Raw genomic sequence first — 19808 nt, forward strand, 5'->3', positions numbered from 1 at the left:
CATTGCACGTGGGAAAAAGGTGGGTGCAGTGAGAATTGGGAAAGGATGAAAAAAATCAGATAAACGAACCGGATCATTTCTGTATAAAGCCTTTTTTATTTAAAAGCTGGGGTAAGGAGCATTGTGTCAGCATTACTGTGACACTGTAATCCCTTGCATCAGCCATGCTAATCCTGAGGGTGGTTGCAAAACCCTTTTTGTAGTTGTTGTAAACTGCATTTTATAGTTTGGAGGATTCCACATTTTCCAGACGGTGTGTACAAGTATTGGTCCTCTATCCTTTGAATACAGCCACCGATCTGCCAAAACAACAATAAAATGTTCCAACTTATGGATGCTAAATTTCTCACAATGTGGTGTTTAACAGAATTTGTAGTGAAATGTCTTGGAGATGTGTTTGGCTCTAATGAGTTTTCATACAGCTTCAAAAAAACCCCCAACATGGCCACTGTTGAGTGTGGGAAGTGCACTACAGTGTTGAGAGTTTGGGAAGTGCACTACAATTGAACTGGGCAGTGTTCGTTTGGAGAATTCTGGAAAATAAATTAGTTTGCCTTTTTGTTAGCCCAATTTAGCCTTAGTCTGGGTAGTCTGTATTAGGAATTACAAGATGGGATTCCTGTCATGGTAGAGAGACTGCGCTGACCTTTGTGCCAGGCCATGCTTCCAATTCTGTTACTAAAAATGTAGAATAACTTAAATCCAGACTGAATCCTTCCTTCTTTTCCCCCTTTTGCTCCTCAGATCCTAAGTGTGGGCAGAAAGCTCAAGAGACAAAACCATGGAGTTACCTTAATCTTTTCACCCGGATTGTTGGGGGAACCCAGGTGAAACAAGGCTCACATCCATGGCAGGTTTGCACGAGCAAATGTGGTTTTATCTTCAGAACAAAGTCCTGACTTTTTGTAGAAATGACAGAAGGATAAAACAGGTATACTTTGTGCTTACTGACACTTGTATTGTTGAGCTCCACCCTGCTTTTATGAAAAGCAGTGAAGCAGGCAGAGAGGAAACAGAACCTGTCCTGCTACCTGATAAACCTTTGCTTATAATTTTTTAATTTTGTTCATCATTATTTCTGGAAGAGCATCTGTAGGTTAGTCTGTTGTAAAGAGGCATGGGTAAAACTGCTCAAAGATAAGGCACGGAAGGATGCCACCCCCAGCCCCCAACTGTTGTCGGGCATCATGAATTTGCAGTGCTCCCATGGACCTGCAAAGGAAAATTTCTCAAATACGTAGCAACCTGCACAGTGTACTGCATTCCTCAGTGACTTGGCATTTTATTACACGTAGGCTGCTTCTCTCCAGGTACCAAGTCACAGCTGAGGGGAGAACAGCAAGGTTTAGGATCTCTTAGACTTAAGGAGTGTAAGAATGCCGTGAAAGTATTTCTTGAAATGCAGCATGAGCTTTAGCTATGTGAATCTTCAGAAAATACCTGTATGTACTCTCTCCTTTCTTCCTCAAATGCAGTCAGAGCAGATAAAAAGATTTTCTTTATTTGACGTGCCTTTTTCATATGATGCAGGTTTCCTTGAAACGAAGGCAAAAGCATTTCTGTGGAGGCACCATTGTTTCTGCTCAGTGGGTGGTCACGGCAGCTCACTGCATCCTGGACAGGTATGGATGTGGTATTTCAGGAGCACGCTGCGGGGGCAGCAAAACATTGATTGTAAAAGTGTGTGTGTGCTCTAACAGCTTTTAGTGGCGATTGCTTACAGGTGCTCCTCTTATTTGTAACCAGTATTTTTGGTGTTTTAATGGAAAGGGAGAAATAACAAAACCTTTGAACATCTCAAAAAATAATTAAGAATGAAATAAACTGACAGGGATTGGTGGAGACTGATTTTGGAAGTGTAGGTTAAAAATCTGTACCAAACTATAATTGTCAGGTGACTGCAACTTTTTTTTTTTTTAGCATTAACAACTGGCAGAGCATATACAAATAAATGGTGAATGGATATAGTTCTAACCTCTTGCACACTGATGATTTTCAGCCTTAGTGCCAATAAAAAAAAAAAGGGATCTGTGAGCATTGTACAGAAGGCTTCTGTGGCTTCACCGAGGTTCTAATTCCCTTATAGTTAATGCTGAATCTTCATACCAATGGATAACCTGGAATTATAAATTTGATCTGTATCTGCCATTGTTTGTGATGACATCTTGGTCAAATTAGCCAATAACTGCGGATTTATGTTTATGTTAACTACAGAAGGACAGGCAATATCTAAATCAGCATAAAGCCTCCTGAAGCAAAAATAATTCTTCAAGTTCAGTGAATAAATTTGAAGCAGAATAAAAAGTTTATATTGATTGTTTTTGTGTTTCCTTGATGCACATCTGATCTGGTACTAGGAGCCCTGAATCAGGATTCCTCATGTTTTTAAGGTATAAACTGAGGATGCTAGAGAAGTGGTTCTAATTTTTCTGTATTATGTCCAAATCTTCCCTCCTCCTTCAAAAAGGGATGTGACTGAACATTTTTAAACACATTTTTAAAGACCTGGTTCCTTAGTGGACCACCAAACCACAGTCAGAAGTGTGGCCAAATGATTTTTCTTCTCAGTCCTTTTCATCTCCTGATTTCTGCTGCAGGGCATACTCAGCTCTTGCTGACAGTACATGTTATGTGCTCTAAAGTCTGAAGATGAAAGCTATTAGGTATCAGTAGTAATAACTTCTGTGTTTAAAAACAACTATATTTTTTTCTTTCATGTTGAAGATTCTGTAGCTGAATTTTTATTTTTCTATTTTGCAGGAGCCTACTCCAGTACTTGAGTGTCACTGCAGGAGAGCATGATTTAAGGATCAGGGAGACTGGTGAGCAGACGCTCCCTGTTAAATATGTCATTAAACATCCAGACTTCGACCCCAGAAGGCCGATGAACTATGACATTGCCCTTCTGAAGCTGGATGGAGCCTTCAACTTCAGTAAGACCATGGTTATCTGTGATCTTTTTCAGTGGGGAAGGTAAGGCGTTTGCTCCTTACAGATGCTGTGAAAAGTCTTGAAACTCAGTTTAAACCCATTTCACAGCTGTCAGATCGTACCACTAAAAATCTCCAGAGTATTTTGCAACTGAAGGATTTAAAATACCAGAGGTAAGACAGAAAAAGATATCAGTTGAATTAAATGATCTTCTTCAGATTTAATACTCCCTTGAAGAAAAAGGTGGTGTTCTTTGGATGCAGGAGATCAAAATTTGACCAAATAGGTGTGTTTATTTTTTATCTGTGTAGGTGGAGATTTCAGCCTCTGGTGAATGGTAAAGCTAGTCAGAGGCAGAGCAGAGGTCAGCGTGTACCGCAGTGCTGTCTGTACCTTACTCACACCCCCTCTATTTGCCCTCTTTTCCCTCCCTGCAGACTGCAGAAAGGAGAATGGGATTGTCTTTGGGAGTGGCGGAATTGGCCCATCTTGGGGCTGGAAGGGGAGGGGGGGATGCTGGTGCCCTGTTTCCTGGCCCGTGGGCCAGCCATTGCCCAGCTGTACACTAACTTTGCCTTACAGTCAGGTTTTCTAAAGGCTACTTCACATCAGTTTTAGGTAATAGTGAGGCTCATACACTTCACTCTTTCAAAGGCCCCAGTTTGTGTCACTAGGTTGCTCTTTCTTTGCCACTGCAAAGGTGAGCAACTACGTTTTCTAATGGAAGTTTGGATGATAATAGCAGCTAAATTTAAGCTGAATGGCAAGACCTGGGCTGAAGCTTTTGGTGCTCCTGACCTTCTTTTTTTTTATTCAAAACCACTATGAAATGGTGGCACAGATAAATTGTCAAATGCCAGATTAATTTTTCAGATGCCACAAAAATAGCAATACTTTTTAGTTAAAAAAAAAACAACAACTGAGAAAGGAAGCTTTGTTGTTGTTCTTTCAAATACTTATCAATAAAATTCATGTCCATGTGTGGCAGGTTCATCAGTTTTGCCAGCATGTCTTCCCAATCCAGGTGAAAAGTTTGAAGCAGGATACATCTGCACTGCTTGTGGTTGGGGCCGTTTAAATGAGAGTAAGCCACTCAAACTGTTCTTTGGCATTCAGGTTTCTCAGTGTCTTATTGCTGAAGCTAAGAGCTCGGTTGCATAGGTCATAAACAGACCAGAATAAAACATCAAATGGTCGTAAGAATCGTAATCTCAAAATGGGATTTCTGCTAGTTTCTGTGCCTGCCTGTGAATTATCTCAAAATACATCACTACAATATGTAGACCTGTATTTCAATTTTGAAACATTTTGAAATCTATTCAAGTAACACTTATACACAAAGCTGGATGTTTATGTAACCATAAAATGGCTTGGATCAAGTTTACAACTCGTGTGTGTGTGTGTGTGTGTGTATTAGCAGTGACATTAAGTTCACCTTTCAGCATTTCTTAGGAAGAATTTTTTTGGGGGTGTATTTCAGATGGACTACTCCCTCAGGTCTTACATGAAGTCAATCTACCAATCGTAAACAGTAAGGAGTGTTCAAGAGCATTATCAACTTTAAAGAAACCCATCCATGGTGACACCATAATGTGTGCTGGATTTCCAGATGGAGGAAAAGATGCCTGCCAGGTCAGCGGAACAGAGGGCTTGTGTACTTACAAGTGTTTCTCAGAAGCTCAAGGCTCTGTGTGCCTGAATGAATACACACACTGTAAAATGTGATATTTGGAGTATTTTAATGTGTGAATTCTTTCATAGGTTCTGTATGGGGCACTGCACTTAATTACATGCATCGATTTTAATTATTGTACGAGTTGTACAACAAGTTCCTGAGAGCGATTTTGCAATGTATTCCAGTGCCATAATGCTTAGGGCTCTCTAACTTCAGAACGCTTGATAAATTCATTAGTTAATGTTGCTAAGATCCTGAGGAGGGAGGTAAAAAAGTGTTGCCTTGGATTACAGAGAGGAAAAAGGTTAAGTGATTTTTCCTTGTCATGGGGGTAAAAAACCCCTCCTCCTCATTCTTTTTACATGCTAAAATACAACAGATGTGCACTCATAAGGGAATTATTCTCCTTCTCCCTCCCTTGACAATCCTGACTAAACGCAATAAAAAAGAAAGGGTCTGTCTCCACAGATTTTTTTTTTTTTTTTAGATTGCCATTCCCCTATGTTGCAGGTTTGTTAGCATGGCACAAAAGAGAACTCCATGAACTCTTTAAGGCTTGCTCAGTGGTATGTTACGCACTTTTGTGGGTTTTGGGCTTGTGTTTTACAGGGAGACTCAGGAGGCCCTCTTTTGTGCCGGCGTAAGCATGGTGCCTGGACTCTTGCTGGTGTAATCTCCTGGGGGATGGGGTGTGCTCGGGGCTGGATAAGTAATGAGAAGAAGAAACATTACAACAGAGGATCTCCAGGAATATTCACAGACCTCAGTGCGGTGCTTCCCTGGATTCAGGAGAACATGAGTGTTGGTATTGTCTCCATAGTAATTTGTCCCTCACTTCTGACAACTCTTCTGTCTCATAATAATATTTCATTTAATTTTATCTTTTCCAAGATGTAGCACTTAGATTTCCCTGTTTTTCCTAGCAAAGCACTCCAGCATTTCACTATGCCTTTAAGTATATGGTACTGATTGGCAGTTGTCAAAAACAAATGGAGAGCATTATAAATGTTTGCTTCTCTTCCACTTTGCCTCCTACTTGAACTATATCTGTGTACGTATATTTATTTTTGTTTAACTTTAAGAATGGTTCTTTTATCCAGCTAACCAATTAATCTGAAATTTTTGGGTTTAAGTGGAAATTCACCAGTTGAAAGTGTCTGAAATTCCATGTGCACCTCTGTGAAGTCACTTGTCATTTTTCTCAGCTAAAATGTGTTGGATCAGACATTTGACTACATGGAGAAGAGTCACGTTCTCAGAAGTGCTTTTGCTTACTCTGCCCAAAAGGCTACATATATCCTCTGTGCAGGGGAACAGCATGAAAATTATCCATCACTTCCAAAGTCATGGAGATATAAATGACAATCTGTCTGGGGTGAACTTCACCTGTAACATTAAGAAACTGAATTAATATTTTCTTCTAGTTTGGACTATATTTTTTTTTTTAAGGTATTGGAGATTGTGTTAAAATTTATGCAGAGAACTGAAAAACTGAGGGAGAGGTGTTTTAAGAGCTTTTGCTAGTCAATAAGAGAAAAAATTGTGAGATGAAAAGAAATAAAACTTTCCTATTAAAGCCAGCTTTAACTGGCGATTGCAAAAAGAAACCCTCATGATGTCAGAGAAAACTGAAAAAGTTTAGCTTCTGAAAAATATTTAAGTTTTTCAGCACAGAAAAAAAAAAAAAGACAGAGATACAAGGTCTTTTTATTAAAAACTGGCCCATTTTATTATCAGGAAGAAAAATATGATTCGCTATTGTGGTAATTAAAGTGTGTTGGCTCCAGTGAACAGAAAAAGTGATTTGGTAGGGAACGTGAAAGCACAATTCTCAGTTGCATTGTGCTGGGTTTTGCTTGCTTGTTCTTTTATACTGTTGCACTGGTGCAAAACTGTAATTGCTGTCAGGCTTAATGTCTCTGCGTCGCTGATGCGATGCTGGCAGTTGGGTTCTGCTGCCCTTAACTGAAAACCTATAGTATTTATTCAACAAAGTACATAGAAACAGAGTACTGTGCTGCTCAGAGTGAGCACTGGCCTATCAGTGCATGATTAATTCTACAAGTGGCTACTCCAGAGTTGTTTATTCCAAAGTCAGCGTTGCCTGAAGTTGCAGTTTTGTTTTAATTCTAACTCTATTGTAAGCACTATATCCCCAAGAAGCATTTGAACTTGCCTCAGTGCTGCCTCTATAAAATTGACATTTCACACAGATAAAGTCTGCGTTGTGAATATGAAACTACAGTAATTTATTCCTTTTTTTCCACCCTCTTCCCTATCCCTTTTTTATTAGATCTGAAAATGAAAAGCTCCACGGGTGAGTACAGTATTTTTTCAGTGTCTTCTATCTGTGTTGGAGTGTACAATAGTCTGATATATAATCTATGAAGGAAGAAATGTGAAGAAGCTTGACTCATCAAAGCACTTTGACATGTATTCTTTAAATATACACAAATTTGTAAATACATACAAAGTATATATTTACAAGTATGTTGTACTTCTGTACCAATGTACTTCCTTCAAAAAGGAATTTTCCTTAAAAGAGCTACATACATAAAGCTGTATTTATATTGAAATGTAAATAATATTAATGGAAAAAATACAGAACAGAACCTCAAGCAATGTGTGAAATCAAGGTAGTGCTGTTGATTTTGTAAAAAAAAAAAAAAAAAAAAAGTATTTTCTAAATAGTATGAGGTAAATTAGTAGTACTTTTGCGCAGTCTATGATAAATCTATCTACTTGTCTGGTGTCTCTGTAAATAAAATGCAAAAAAAGCCCCCATGAAATCCAACCCTGATGTAACATGTTTTAAAATGGAAGTGTTACTTTAATGCTGCCATGTTTATATTCTTGTTGGATGCTATTCATTTAGGTACAAGCTCATGTCTCTTGTGAACTAGATCTTGAAATTTTAATTTTTGTAATCTAGAGTGAGATTTCTCAGATGATAAACAAGCTTGGGCACATGGTCAGTTTGTACAGACTTGCTGTGGCCAGTGAGATTTGGGTATTTAAGTGCTGTCTGTGTCCTTGAAATTTTTTACTGGTCTTCCTAGGATGCTTCAAGTAAGATAATCTTGTAAGTACATGACTCCTTAAATTTGTTTCTGTATACATAGTTGTTGATAAATATCTTACTGGCTTAACTTGCAAGGAGAAGGAAAGGCAATACAAGATGATTTCTGTAGTAATTGTGTTTCTAGCGACACTTATCTGGAGAGGAGAGCTTCTCTTTCTCCCATTCCAGTCTTGTACTGTTCTATACTGTTGCAAAAGTCTTCTACTGTGACATAGCTAAGGCTATTGTTACAAATGGGCTGCAATGAACACTTCTTTATGTCCTGAGGTATGCACTTTTCCTCCCTGGAAAATATTTATACTGAAATCGTCATTTAACAAATAGTTTCTTTAAGGTAAAAAGCAAGCACTGCCATTTTTACAATAAAATATGGTAGTGTGTTGGCAGTGCTTTATTTTTGCTCTCCAGGTATGTGTTTTAAAACTGACTTAACCACAATTCCAAACTAAAGAGAGAAGACCCAGCAGAAACAAGCTGAGCAATCTTGACTCTCATAATATTCTCTAGATGTTTGAGCTTCTTGGTGGAACAGATAATTCAAACCTAAGTCCTTCTATTTTGTTTTAACTCTACAATGCAGCATTTTGTAGCATTCGGGATGGCAAACTTCCTGACGGTGAAGGAGAATTAAATTTTCCTGGAAGTTCCAAACAATTCTATCAAAATCACCAGTAAGTAGACAAAACACAGACTTTCTCTATCAACTATTCACTGTACTGGTGTAGATGTGGTTGGGGTTTTTTTCGGAAGTTTTGTGAACAGGAACTAATTTGTTATTCCAGGTTGTGTGTATGGACTCTGTTTGTACCAGAAGGAAATTATATATTGCTTCATTTTTCCCACTTTGATATAGAGCCAGAAACATTTTGTGACTATGATTCTTTATCAGTCTATTCAAAAGATGACAGACTTGTTGGTGAGTTGCTGTCCCCTTATTCTTTGAAATAATCTATCAGGGCACTCTTCAATTCTAACAGCAAGTACGCCCAACGAGGACATGGCGGTTGATTATGTTTTACTTATGTTTTCATGATGAATACATTGTGGCATATGATCTAGAATAAAAGACAAAAAGTGTGGGAGGAGAAAAGAATGGAAAATGCCTGGTAGGGAACCGTGTCAGCATACGACTTTCTGGTGTCAAAGATTTTCCATTTTTAATAGTGTGAGTCTGTTTGGGCTAATGGATTAATAGGGAATGTAGAAGAATGAATAGGCAATTTCCTTTTCATCCTGTAATTTTTATAATTCAGTACTAAAAATGGTACATAAAAGTTTTCTCAAGTGACTAAAGACTTTAAACAGTCATTATTCTCTAATATATTTCAGGGAAATTCTGTGGAGGGGATCCTCCATTACCTATTTTGATTGGCTTCAATAGTATAAGGCTAAAATTTGTTTCTGACAACAAGGATTATGGAACTGGTTTTTCCATGACCTACAAAGCTCTTACACCAGATATTCTTCCTGGTAAGTCTGTCTGCACTCTAGGGTGGTCACCTGAAAAAAATGTTTGTGAGAAAATGAAAAATCAGAGGAAGTTCCTATGATATTTCTATGTGGATGATGGTATGAACAAGGGATGCCAGAAAGAGACAGGATACATACTGTTGAGAGAAGCCTGCCTTTAACTTTGCCTCTTCTCCACCCACTTTATATAAGATCTCATTTACTTCCCTACTTTCAGAATGTTTTAAAACTCGATTAATAAGATTAGTCAAATGAGCAGAATTTCCAGATGAAAGCTGCTTTGCTAGTCCCAAGCATGCTTTCATGGAGTGGCCCTGAGGGAAAACAGCTAATACTGAGATACAAGTTATGGAGAATTGCTTTTAGTTCTGCTGTGCAGAGCTGTTCACCGTCATTAGGGAGCAGGCCCAAGGGCCATCTGCTGTGTCTGGACAATCAAGTTACAGACAGACACCCGTTGTTCCTGTTTCTGCTGCTTTTCCAGCTAGTTTCTTTCCTTTGCAGAGTGTGGGGAGGAATCCCCTCTGAGGGGCCTTGCCACCCCATAGTCCATGAGGCAGGCATGTCCTCTCGTTGTGTTTTATGGCTCCACTTTCTGCTTCAAAGCAAGCTGGCAAATGTTCTTCTGACGTGCCTGTGTTCTGCTCTTCTGTCACCCCACACGGGTACCTCTGCCTGCAGTGCACTGCCCGTAGCCGAACGGGAACGCTGTAGTCATGGGTTGAATTGCTCTTCTGCCTTGGAAAAGATTAAAAATTTTCTTTGCATTTTTTTCAGACAGAAGGATTTGGCTTGCTGCTCTTGTCCCGTTTTCTTTCTCAGCTGTATGAAAGCACCACAATAGTTTCTGGATTTTTTTTTTTTTTAAAATGTGTGTGAATGATTTAATAGGAAATCACAGCGTCTCCATTTTTTTTTCCCGGATTTCAAGATTCTGGCTGTGTATCCTTAGCTGTCCTTTTTGAAGAAGGAGTGTTACAAAGCATGCACTATCCAGAGCACTACAGCAACATGGCAGACTGTCAGTGGGTTATCTGTGCACCAGAGGACCATGTAATCAAGGTATAGTATGAGCCCTTCCTGTGTCTATAGAATGGAAGTTGGCACCATTGAGTTAACAAGAAGTTATACAGTGAAGGACAAGCAAGATCAAGCAACATAAGCTTGAATAATGTTGCTGGATGCAGTGAAGAGAAATCCGTTTCCATTCCAAAAGCCAGTTAGATTTTGATTTCTCCTTTGAGTTATAGTAAAATAAGATTTTTAGGTTTAAATTTTATCATGACTGGTTCTTTTAGCAAATGTAATATACTATGTATCACCTGTGAGAAGCCTGAATGTCACAGAAACCAAACCCCAAAGGAGTTGTTGAGAATACTAAAGACCCTTTGATTTTCTGTGTGATTTTAACAAGGTTCATTTTTTCATTTTTTGTTTAAAGCTTACATACCAGTCTTTTGAAGTTGAAGAGAGTGAAGATTGCTCTTATGATGCTGTGACTGTGTATGAAGATGTGGGAAAAGAGGAGGAAATTGGTTTGACTTTTGATTTTTGATATAATTTGGGGATGACCTATTTCTTTTATAACTTTCACTAGCTCTGGTCTACAGTCTAAAGTCAACTTCACCTCTGGAGTCTTGGGTGATGTTATAAGTACTAGTTTCAGTACGTTGAAAAATGCTTCCAGGTATTGCTGCTTCCGTACCACTTAGAGGCAAAACCGCATTGAACACAACAGTTTTGTCTATTTAAATTCTTTATGAAATGCAGTTCTGAATGAATGTAAATGAAGAAAATGGCATAACACAGTGATTTGTTTTACAGTAATGATCAGATACAGAAAGCCCCCAAGAGGTTTCCTCTTCAGAGTCCAGTTGGTCTTCACTCCAGATGAGCATTCATGTAGTTCTTGCCACCTTGCTGAAGATTCCCCTGGCTCACAGTGAATGGGAGGAAGACCTGCCTCTCACTCAATCGATTTCAGCACTTGCTTGGTGCTGGTGCCTAGATTAGCACTAGCAGATGCCAGTGCTGAAACACCAACAAGGGGAAATCAGGTTTCCAGTGTGTTCTGTATGTAATGGCAACCTGTGAGGGTGAGTGCTGCAATAGGCTCTTGTGAAATAATGCAAGAGTCTCTTTGTTCTTAAGAGGTAATTACTCAACAGGGACAGACTGTCAGGAATAATAGAACAGTCCTTCAGCCTCAGTCCACTTATCTCTACTCCCTTCTTGAGCATAAGTTATTTTTTACCCTCCTGTGTGAGAGCTGGAATACACAGAATATTGGGTACCCATTGTGGAAAGAGATAGGGATGGAAAAAGTACATGTTAATCTGCAGGAACCCTTGCTTTTCTCCCTTGCTTTTCTCATCTTTAGCAAAGTCTTGTGGATTTGTGCTACCAGCACCTGTTCTAAGCTCCTCTGCTGTGATGCTGGTTGTCTTTCATTCCGACGAAACAGAGACCTTTGGGGGATTCAGAGCTACAATCTCTTTTGTTCATGTAACAGGTAATAGAAGTAACTTGGGAAACTGCCTCTCTGGGGCAGCACGAAGGGCTCTTGGTGAATTGGGCTATTCAGAAATACTTTGCTCTACACGATTCTCATCTAACAAATTGTTTCAGTGAAAAAACTGTATTGTGAACCTATTGAGGCATTAAACAAAGGGCCTGTTGAGTGGGTGAAGAGAAACAATGAATCTCTACCCAAAACCTGAATTTTATTTTGTATAAGAGTAGTTTGGTGCATTTTAAATGGCACTTTACTACCATGTGAAGATGTAATAGCACAGATCCCTACTGTAGAAACCTATTCCTTCTACAAAAATTACAATAAAAGTCATTTTGTAATGAAACTATCATTCAAGACAGCCTGCTTAACACATGTGCTATTTTCATCTTCTAGATTTAGATACTTTAGATTCAACTAGTGAAGAAGAATTTGAAGGTATGGATATGACTGAAGAAGGAACACAGGTTCCAGCAGGTAGCCAAACAGAGTTATAATTTCTTCATGCAAATAGGAAGTACCTTTTGGACTATAATTTAAATGTTTTCTCCAAATATTTAATGGATGCAGTAGTCCCAGAATTTCTCATTAAGGTATTTTGAGGAAATAAAAGATGAATAGTAATGCTCCATGCTTTGGTTTTAGAAAATAGCAGAACCTAATTCTTCTTGCTTCCTTCATCTTGTTATTTACAGCAATGCAATGACATTATTGCAGTTTGTATGTCACTTTACACCTATTTGCTTTGGTCAAAATAATTGCAAATAGTACAAGGCAGTTGAAAATAATAATGAGAATTTTAGAACTTCCCTTTTTCCCTCCAGTACTTTATGGAGAATGGGATGAGTCCATATTCATTGTAGGTTTGAGGCTAAAACTTTTGAAGGTAAGCAGTTGCTTTCATCTTGGAGAAGCTCTGTTTCTGATAAGATCATCTCCTCATGCTATCTCTAAACATTTGGATCCTTTGTAATGAGGGAAGTTGAAAGATTTGGCAAAAAAAAGGAGGGGGGAATCTTGAGAAGCTGTGAGGTAGCTCTTAAATGGATTGTTCTTTGCTTCTCCAAATTTTAAGCTCTAAAGGCTTCTTGAGACCTCAATGCTCTCTGTTTCAGATGATCTTTGTGGAATGCCTTCAAATCAGCCCAGGTTCATCTTCAGTAGGATAATTGGAGGTGAAGAAGCTGTACCATACTCATGGCCTTGGCAGGTCAGTGTACAGATTTCAGATGAGCATATCTGTGGAGGAGCAGTTCTTGCCAAAGAGTGGGTCGTCACAGCTGCTCACTGCCTTAATTCCAAGTAAGTACGCGGGATGAATCCTTCCCTGGGAACTTCTGTAATTGCAGGGTTCATCTCTGCAGCGTGCTGGTTCTGCTCAGGGTGGGTGGCACAGTTTCAGTCACCACATACACTTACAGCTCACACTGGCTCTGGATTATTTTTCTCCACACACATGCACTAGGATCATAGTGGCTACTTAAGGAAGTGCAAGTAGCCTACTTCTGTAGGCTTGGTTTTCATTCAGATCAGTTTTCAGCAGAGATGGTAAGATACTAAATCCCTTGTCATCCATCCATCCATCCATCCATCCATCCATCCATCCATCACTTATTCTTAGGCAACTTCTTTGTGTTTGGGGTGTTTACAGAGCATTTTTTCATCTATGTAGAATCAGCCTATCAAAAATTCTAAACTTACTGAATTTGTGTAGATTTTGAAGGATATACAGGAGGCTTTTGTGCTCAGGGCTGATGCAATTCCTTTGTTAAGAACCTATCAATCTGTTAATCAGATTACATGGAAATGTTTGTCTTTATGGAGAGGAGACAAACGGATAGTCTGTGTGGCTTTTGGGCTTTTTAAAATACTTTCTAAACTGCAGTTTGTTTGTTCATGAACACTACCTGCTTTGAAGTTCAAATTAATCACAAGTATATTAATTTAAGATTCACATTCAGTGGGTCATTAAAATATTTTTTTAAAATCCTCCCAGGATTGATGATGATTAGGTATTCTGTCTTTTTTTTTGAATATAGTTGCAATTACTGCAAAATGTGGGGAAGCTTTCAGGAGCCCCGAGTGCCAAGGGTGGTTAGTCATCTGTATTCTCCACGTCTTTGATTCTCTTTCCCACCCCCACAAAACTGGGGATCTGAAATTTTGGTCTTTGACTTCTAAGTTTCTAAATATTAGTTTGAAAAATTTTGTCAGGAGCACTGTTGTACTGCTTTAAGAGCCGTATTAAGGAGGAATTCTCTATTGCATGTTGTTACCACATCATAAATTCGTGTACGTGGCTTAATGATTCTACACAGCTATTTCATCAGGGGGTTATGACAGGTTTTCAGGCAGGGAGAGGATTTGGTTAAGAAACCAAGCTGTGAAATGAAATTTTTCTGTTGCATTTCTTTATATTATTTGATAGGTGGTAATGTTTGAGACCACCGATTTTTTCAATAAGAAGGTAGTGACCAGCACTGTCCCTGGATGATGTGGACCATTCAGGGCTTGTGTTCTGCATCAGGCACCCCCATCCTTATAAAAGTGACCTTTCTCTCTGTTTGCTGTGTGTTTGAGAGATCCTACTGCCTCATCGTGAGAATATTTCATGCTCCCTAGAAGTCAGTGGGAAGATTTCCATAGATTTGTAGGGGAGTATGGGCCTCAGGAGTTGTTGGCCCAGGAAAATGTAGGGGCCTATTCTCTATTTTGGGTAGGGGAAGTTTTAAAATTCACAGGTTTCAGGAATGCTGTTATGCCAGTCTGAGAATGTACTTTTTCAAAAATATTTCTTTTTTTTTTTTTTTTTTAGGGAACTATACAGAGACTTATGGATGGTGGTAACAGGACTTCATGATCTTGCTGAGCAAGAATACAGACAGGTACTATAAGTTTTGCTTAATAATGAAATGGAAATCAATTTTACAAAATAGTTTTTAATGTAAATCCATCTCCCAAATCATTAATGATGCAGCAATCTAACAGCCTGCACGATCACCTTAATCTGCATTTACACAACACCTTTTGTGTGACTCAGAGAAATTGTATCAACACAGATCTGTGCCTTCATCAGTAATGAACTCCAGAGCTGAGCATCCTGGAGGATGTGAGTGAGGAGTGCTTTGCCTCTAAATTCCGTGGTGACTATTACCAGGTCAGAAATAATTGGAGCACAACTTTCCACTTTGCTCAGACTGAACAAATGTTTTTCCAAGACCCTCTCCCTACACTTGCTGAATGAAGCTTCCTTCATGTTCCCTGATCCATGTCCAAGAGGCATAATCTTGACTTGTTAATATAAGAAAGCTGGCAGCTTCAGCAGCTGCTTGTAAATGTGCCCTCCTCTTAAGGCATCTTGTATATGGCCTGAAAATGTATAAAACCAAAGTTACTTAAAGACTCAAATTCCCAAGTTATTCAGAAAGTGTCAATGTCCTTGCTTTCCTAGAAAAGGTCAGTAAAGCAGTATATTATACATCCAAGCTTTAACAAGACCACTATGGACTCTGATATTGCCCTGTTGCAACTGGCTGAGCCCTTAGAATTCAACCCCTACGTGGGCCCAGTGTGCCTCCCCGCCGAGGAGCAGGCAGTGCAGCCCTCCAGGGTGTGCGTCGTCACCGGCTGGGCTGCACGTGAAGCAGGTAGGCAGTCTTTGCTGTTTCAGAGGTTGAGCATGCTGTAAATACTGTAGTCCGTGTTGGAACGTTCATTGTCTGTACATTAGTTTCTGGAGGACGGATGGGTTTAAAAAGGTTTCCTTTTTGTAAGCTCAGCTAGACGTGCAGGGAAACAGGTAGGAGGAAAGAAATCCCATAATTTAGATCGAGGCTGTTTGAAAAGGGGAAGAGTAAAGCTTCGTACTGGAGTCACTAATTCATGCCTCTACTGGTTTCTGAGATGTCTTTTACTTCAAGACAGAGAAAAGGGGAGAAAACTGCATCAGCTGGAAGTCCCCATTCTGGTACACGACACATGTCAGAGCTATTACATAAATCTTCCCAGTCAAGTGACCCAGAGGATGATCTGTGCTGGATTCCCTCTGGAAGAAGGCAAGGATTCATGCACAGTAAGTTGCACACCTCGCTTTTGCCTTCTGACACTTGGGGTATGGCCAGATGGGTTCTGAAAAGGGGAGTGTTAAAAACTTGCCAAGAGCTGTTTTCTTGCAAACAGGCTGTAGGTGATTTACAGTGAAAGACTCCTTGACAGTAGGATTTTAATTACTTGTATTGCAAAGAGACATACTTCCCTCAGCAGAAGTTATTTTTTTTTCTCTGCCTTTTAAAAACAGAAGTCCCCAAACACATGACCAGCTGGGACCTCTTGTAGCTGAACTGGTATTTTAAACACATAAGGAATGATGTTGGCTCATAAAAAGATTCCTTTGTCCTTGTGCAGGGTGATTCTGGTGGCCCATTAGTTTGCCCTTCAGAAGATAACTCGGGATTTTACACCCTTCATGGAATCACTAGTTGGGGCTTGGGATGTGGAAGGAAGAGCTACCCAGGAGTATACACAAATGTTGGTGTTTTTGTTGACTGGATCAAGCACAGTGTTAATGGTAGTGGTATGTAAGAAAAAAAACAATTAAATTTCTCCTTTCGCCATTGCTAGATGCTTAATTCTAGGTCTTTTCCAGAGTGCTGTTCTTATATTTTTGGATGTCCAGCACTTCCTGAAACCTTGGCTGTTTAAAATACCCCTTGCTGAATGCCCAGAAACAGATGACTCTAAATCAGTAGTCACTTTTGAAAATCATCCTTCTTCCAAATGTATTAATATTCCCTTCTCTATTGCATTTCTTGTGTTGATGAATGTTTTCCTTACTGCTGCTTTGCTACTTTTGTTTCTCGGGGTTGGGAGGAGGTAGGGAGGGGTGAACTGACATAAAAGGGTAATTGAGTCCACCTTAAGTTTACAGCCTCTGTTAATGATCTTTGCAAAGTTTTTCTGTTCTGGTTTTCTCATTTTTGTAGATGTCCCCACGGTGTGACTGTGAACTGAGCAGCTCTGATGGACCACATTGTAAAACACTTCCAAAGCACAAATGTAATTGAAAGCAAAATTTGGTGAGAGTGTGTTAGTTCATGATTGGTGAACAGATTCCAAACCAGCTGATACTTACCCTGGTGAATTTACTGCTGATTTGCCTTAACTGAGACTTCGGCTTTACGTGTGTCTGCTTGGGGCAGACAGAAGTTACTTGCAGGCTTCTCACACTCTGTTAATCTATTTTACAAGAGAGGGAAAGTAAGTCACCATATACCATATGCTCAGCATATCCTTGAATGTAGTACTGGAGAGTGTAAAAAATACTACAGAAATGAGACGAGATAATTGCCTGTGTAAAACAACTGAAGGGGCAGTCAGTCGTCCTTCCACTCGGGTCAGTGGGAGCTTACCCCGGCTCCGAGAGGAGTGTGGCAGTGGCACTGCACTGCGCAGGAGCAGAAAAACACTGTCTAGTCATTAGGAATGTGAATCAATCCATTTGCTGGGAAAAGGATATTTTTAATACAGTTTCTGTTTTAGTAAACTGGGTGTTGTGTAACCAGAGAGAAGTTTTTGTAAAGACGGGTGTTACAGGCCAAGGGCCTTTGGCACCATGCAAAAACTGACAGCTATCCTAGTTAATCTGCACATGTAAATAAAGAGGTTCTGTGTAATCCACACACTGCAAACGGAGCACGGTACCTTGTAAATACCGGGTTGCTTAATGCTCAACTGGCTGCTTACACAAGAAATTAGGATGACAGGCTCCAATTAGCTTTGCAGACTGTTCTGTGCACAGCCTCAGTGTTTAGAAACTAGAACAGTATAGCAGTACAGTAGGTAACACAGGTCTAATCCTTCTTTGGCTCAATAGTCTGGAAAATAACTAGAGGGTATGTAAGAGATCTCATTTTGTTTCTTTTGATATTAATGGCAAAAGCCTTTAGAGATGTGTTTCCCATACATGCATTTGATGCCAGTAACCCTACTTTTTGGATGACATTAGTTTAGAACTTCTGATTTTTTTAAAAAAATATAAATTTATTCTGTAGCTAGGGGAAAAAAATAGTCTCTACCTTTATTCCCAAATGAATATGGTAAATGTTTTTCACCAGTTTCTTCACTATAAAGTTTCACAAAGTATATCTGGAGAATCAGCTTTCTGTGAAACTTTGAAAAAGTTCCATGGTGGAAGGACTGTAGGTGAATTCAGATTAAGTGTAGAGGCACAGCTGTATTACATTATTGATAGAGTATGCTTGTTCTGTCTTTGATAACCCCTCTGAAGAGGTCTTTGGAGAGCAACAGAGGGAAAATATCCTTTGTAATTTCTTGTTATGGAAGTCTGTTAATGTTCAGTTATGGGGGAAGTTGCTATTAGCTAACTGTATCAGTTTATGCTGGGAGCAGATGTGTCTGATCACTTGGCTGCTGTTCTGTTTTGCTTAACAAGAATGAGATGATTTAAAATACCTATAAAGTTTTTATCTGCGTATTAATTTATACAAGGATATCAAGTGGGTGTGTTCAGAAAAACAAAAAGGTGGTGAAGAACTACTGGTGGTATCAGCCGTGCTAACCCAGTGTTGTGTGAATGCAGTGTTACATGCTGATAAGCTCACATCTCTTTAAAAAATTCCTTTCATATATTTGGAACACTATCTTAAATTATTTGTATTTGATTTGATTGTTAGGGTACGTACTTTTTGCTTGACTGCGTGATTTTGATCTTTTGTGTTTCTCCTGGTATGGTTTTACAAGTAGTCTAGTTTTGCTTTTGTTGTATCTTTTTAGTCTCTTGTAAGCTGCCAGCATCTTTTAGCAATAATGTGAACTGGTTTGTGATACAAATAAAATCTGATTTAAAAATAAATTAAAAAACCAGCTTTCAATGGAGTTCATGTAATGGAATTATATTTCAGTTTTTACAAAATTTATATGAAGTCCACTTTAATTCTTGACAGTTATATGAGGCTTTCTCAAACCCTACAGTCAAAAGGTAGGATACAAATAGCCTACCTGAGTCCTGAGGTAGGCTCAGGTCCCCTGCGTGCTTGAAATCTGGATGTAAACCTTCTTCTGTTTGCGTGTAAGTAAAAGTATCTTCTTTGTAACGTTATAGGGAAGCAATTGAAGGCTTATTGCATTGTTCATTGGCACTGTGCTAAATATTTAGAATAAAAGTCTATGTCCAGAGATATCTTGTTCAGACCTTTGGTTAATAAGATCAGCTGAGGCCATAAGCCTTCCTGCTTAGCTCTGAAAAGGCAGCCCTGCTCTGTGTGTGCCTGCTGGGAGTCCAGCTGCACCTGGATAGCCTTTGCAGGAGTGGTTATTAGAGCATTTTTGTAACTTTTGTTGAGAAGAGATCTTAATCAGACTATAGAAGGCATGTGTCCGTTGTTAAAGCATGTCTGGCAATAGTAGAGAAGAGGGAGCAGTTGTCTGAAATCTGGGTTCTGGCTATGTAGATACAAGAGATGTTAAAAACATTGTTGATCTCTGTGGCATTACCTCAGTGAATTCTTGGTTCATAGTTCTTTTACTTTGCCATCTCCTCCTTTTCCAGCCTAGGGCAGCATAGCGGATTACTGCATCACACTGCTCGGGTCGCTCACGCTCCTGCCACCTCCCCGGTGAAGCCAGAGGAGCCACATCACAGCACTGTGCTGCCCTTCCTTCGATGTACTCTGCCTGGAGGTATGCATGCCATGCGTTTCCTGGCTCCTTTCTTCCACAGTGGGTCTGCCTGAAAGGTTCTGACATTCATAGAACTGTAATTCTCATGTGATCTTCCCAGTTCTCTTTTCCCCTAGACTTTTCTCCTTTGTACTTTTCGGGATAAGTGGTGGAAGGGCAGTTTTTTCTCACGTAGGAATCCATTTACTGTCATGTGTCTCATATGCACAGAAAGGCTGTTATTTCTTCATCTGAAGTGACTAGACTTCATTCTTTGCATGCTTTTAAAAGAGCAAATTTAACAGTAACACCAGAGGAACTGTGGATGTTATGTCTGTGTAAGATAAGTTAACAAGAGGAAAAAATTAGGCTTGATACTTTGAAGAGAAAGAAAAAAAGTTTTATATAGACCAAAACCCTGCCTTTGGCACAAAAGAAAATAACCAACAAAAACTGAAGGT

The 19808-nt window shown here is 39.4% G+C and overlaps 1 protein-coding gene across 8 annotated transcripts in view; it reads left to right on the plus strand.

Annotated features, from left to right (window-relative positions):
- The window catches only part of OVCH2 (ovochymase 2), a 36806-nt gene extending 17518 nt beyond the window's left edge, over positions 1 to 19288 (plus strand). For 2 of the 8 annotated variants that reach the window (XM_074918041.1, XM_074918040.1), the window contains exons 3-22: positions 745 to 854; positions 1531 to 1622; positions 2761 to 2933; positions 3920 to 4015; positions 4412 to 4563; positions 5216 to 5411; positions 6900 to 6923; positions 8269 to 8359; positions 8471 to 8604; positions 9018 to 9158; positions 10090 to 10220; positions 10600 to 10693; positions 11539 to 11670; positions 12067 to 12147; positions 12786 to 12972; positions 14486 to 14555; positions 15122 to 15317; positions 15591 to 15742; positions 16075 to 16243; positions 16653 to 16791. In XM_074918041.1, the coding sequence (XP_074774142.1) occupies positions 745 to 854; positions 1531 to 1622; positions 2761 to 2933; positions 3920 to 4015; positions 4412 to 4563; positions 5216 to 5411; positions 6900 to 6923; positions 8269 to 8359; positions 8471 to 8604; positions 9018 to 9158; positions 10090 to 10220; positions 10600 to 10693; positions 11539 to 11670; positions 12067 to 12147; positions 12786 to 12972; positions 14486 to 14555; positions 15122 to 15317; positions 15591 to 15742; positions 16075 to 16243; positions 16653 to 16669 (2438 nt within the window). In that variant the 3' untranslated portion in view covers positions 16670 to 16791. Of the gene's footprint in view, positions 1 to 744; positions 855 to 1530; positions 1623 to 2760; positions 2974 to 3919; positions 4016 to 4411; positions 4564 to 5215; positions 5412 to 6899; positions 6924 to 7538; positions 7689 to 8268; positions 8360 to 8470; positions 8605 to 9017; positions 9159 to 10089; positions 10221 to 10599; positions 10694 to 11538; positions 11671 to 12066; positions 12148 to 12785; positions 12973 to 14485; positions 14556 to 14729; positions 14941 to 15121; positions 15318 to 15590; positions 15743 to 16074; positions 16244 to 16652; positions 16792 to 19237 lie in introns of those variants that run through there. The other 6 variants (XR_012634520.1, XM_074918043.1, XM_074918045.1 and 3 more) reach the window with 6 other exon arrangements.
- The last annotated feature ends 520 nt before the right edge of the window (positions 19289 to 19808 follow it).

Source organism: Athene noctua, chromosome 14 (assembly GCF_965140245.1).
Source record: "Athene noctua chromosome 14, bAthNoc1.hap1.1, whole genome shotgun sequence".
In the NCBI taxonomy this organism is placed as follows: domain Eukaryota; kingdom Metazoa; phylum Chordata; class Aves; order Strigiformes; family Strigidae; genus Athene; species Athene noctua.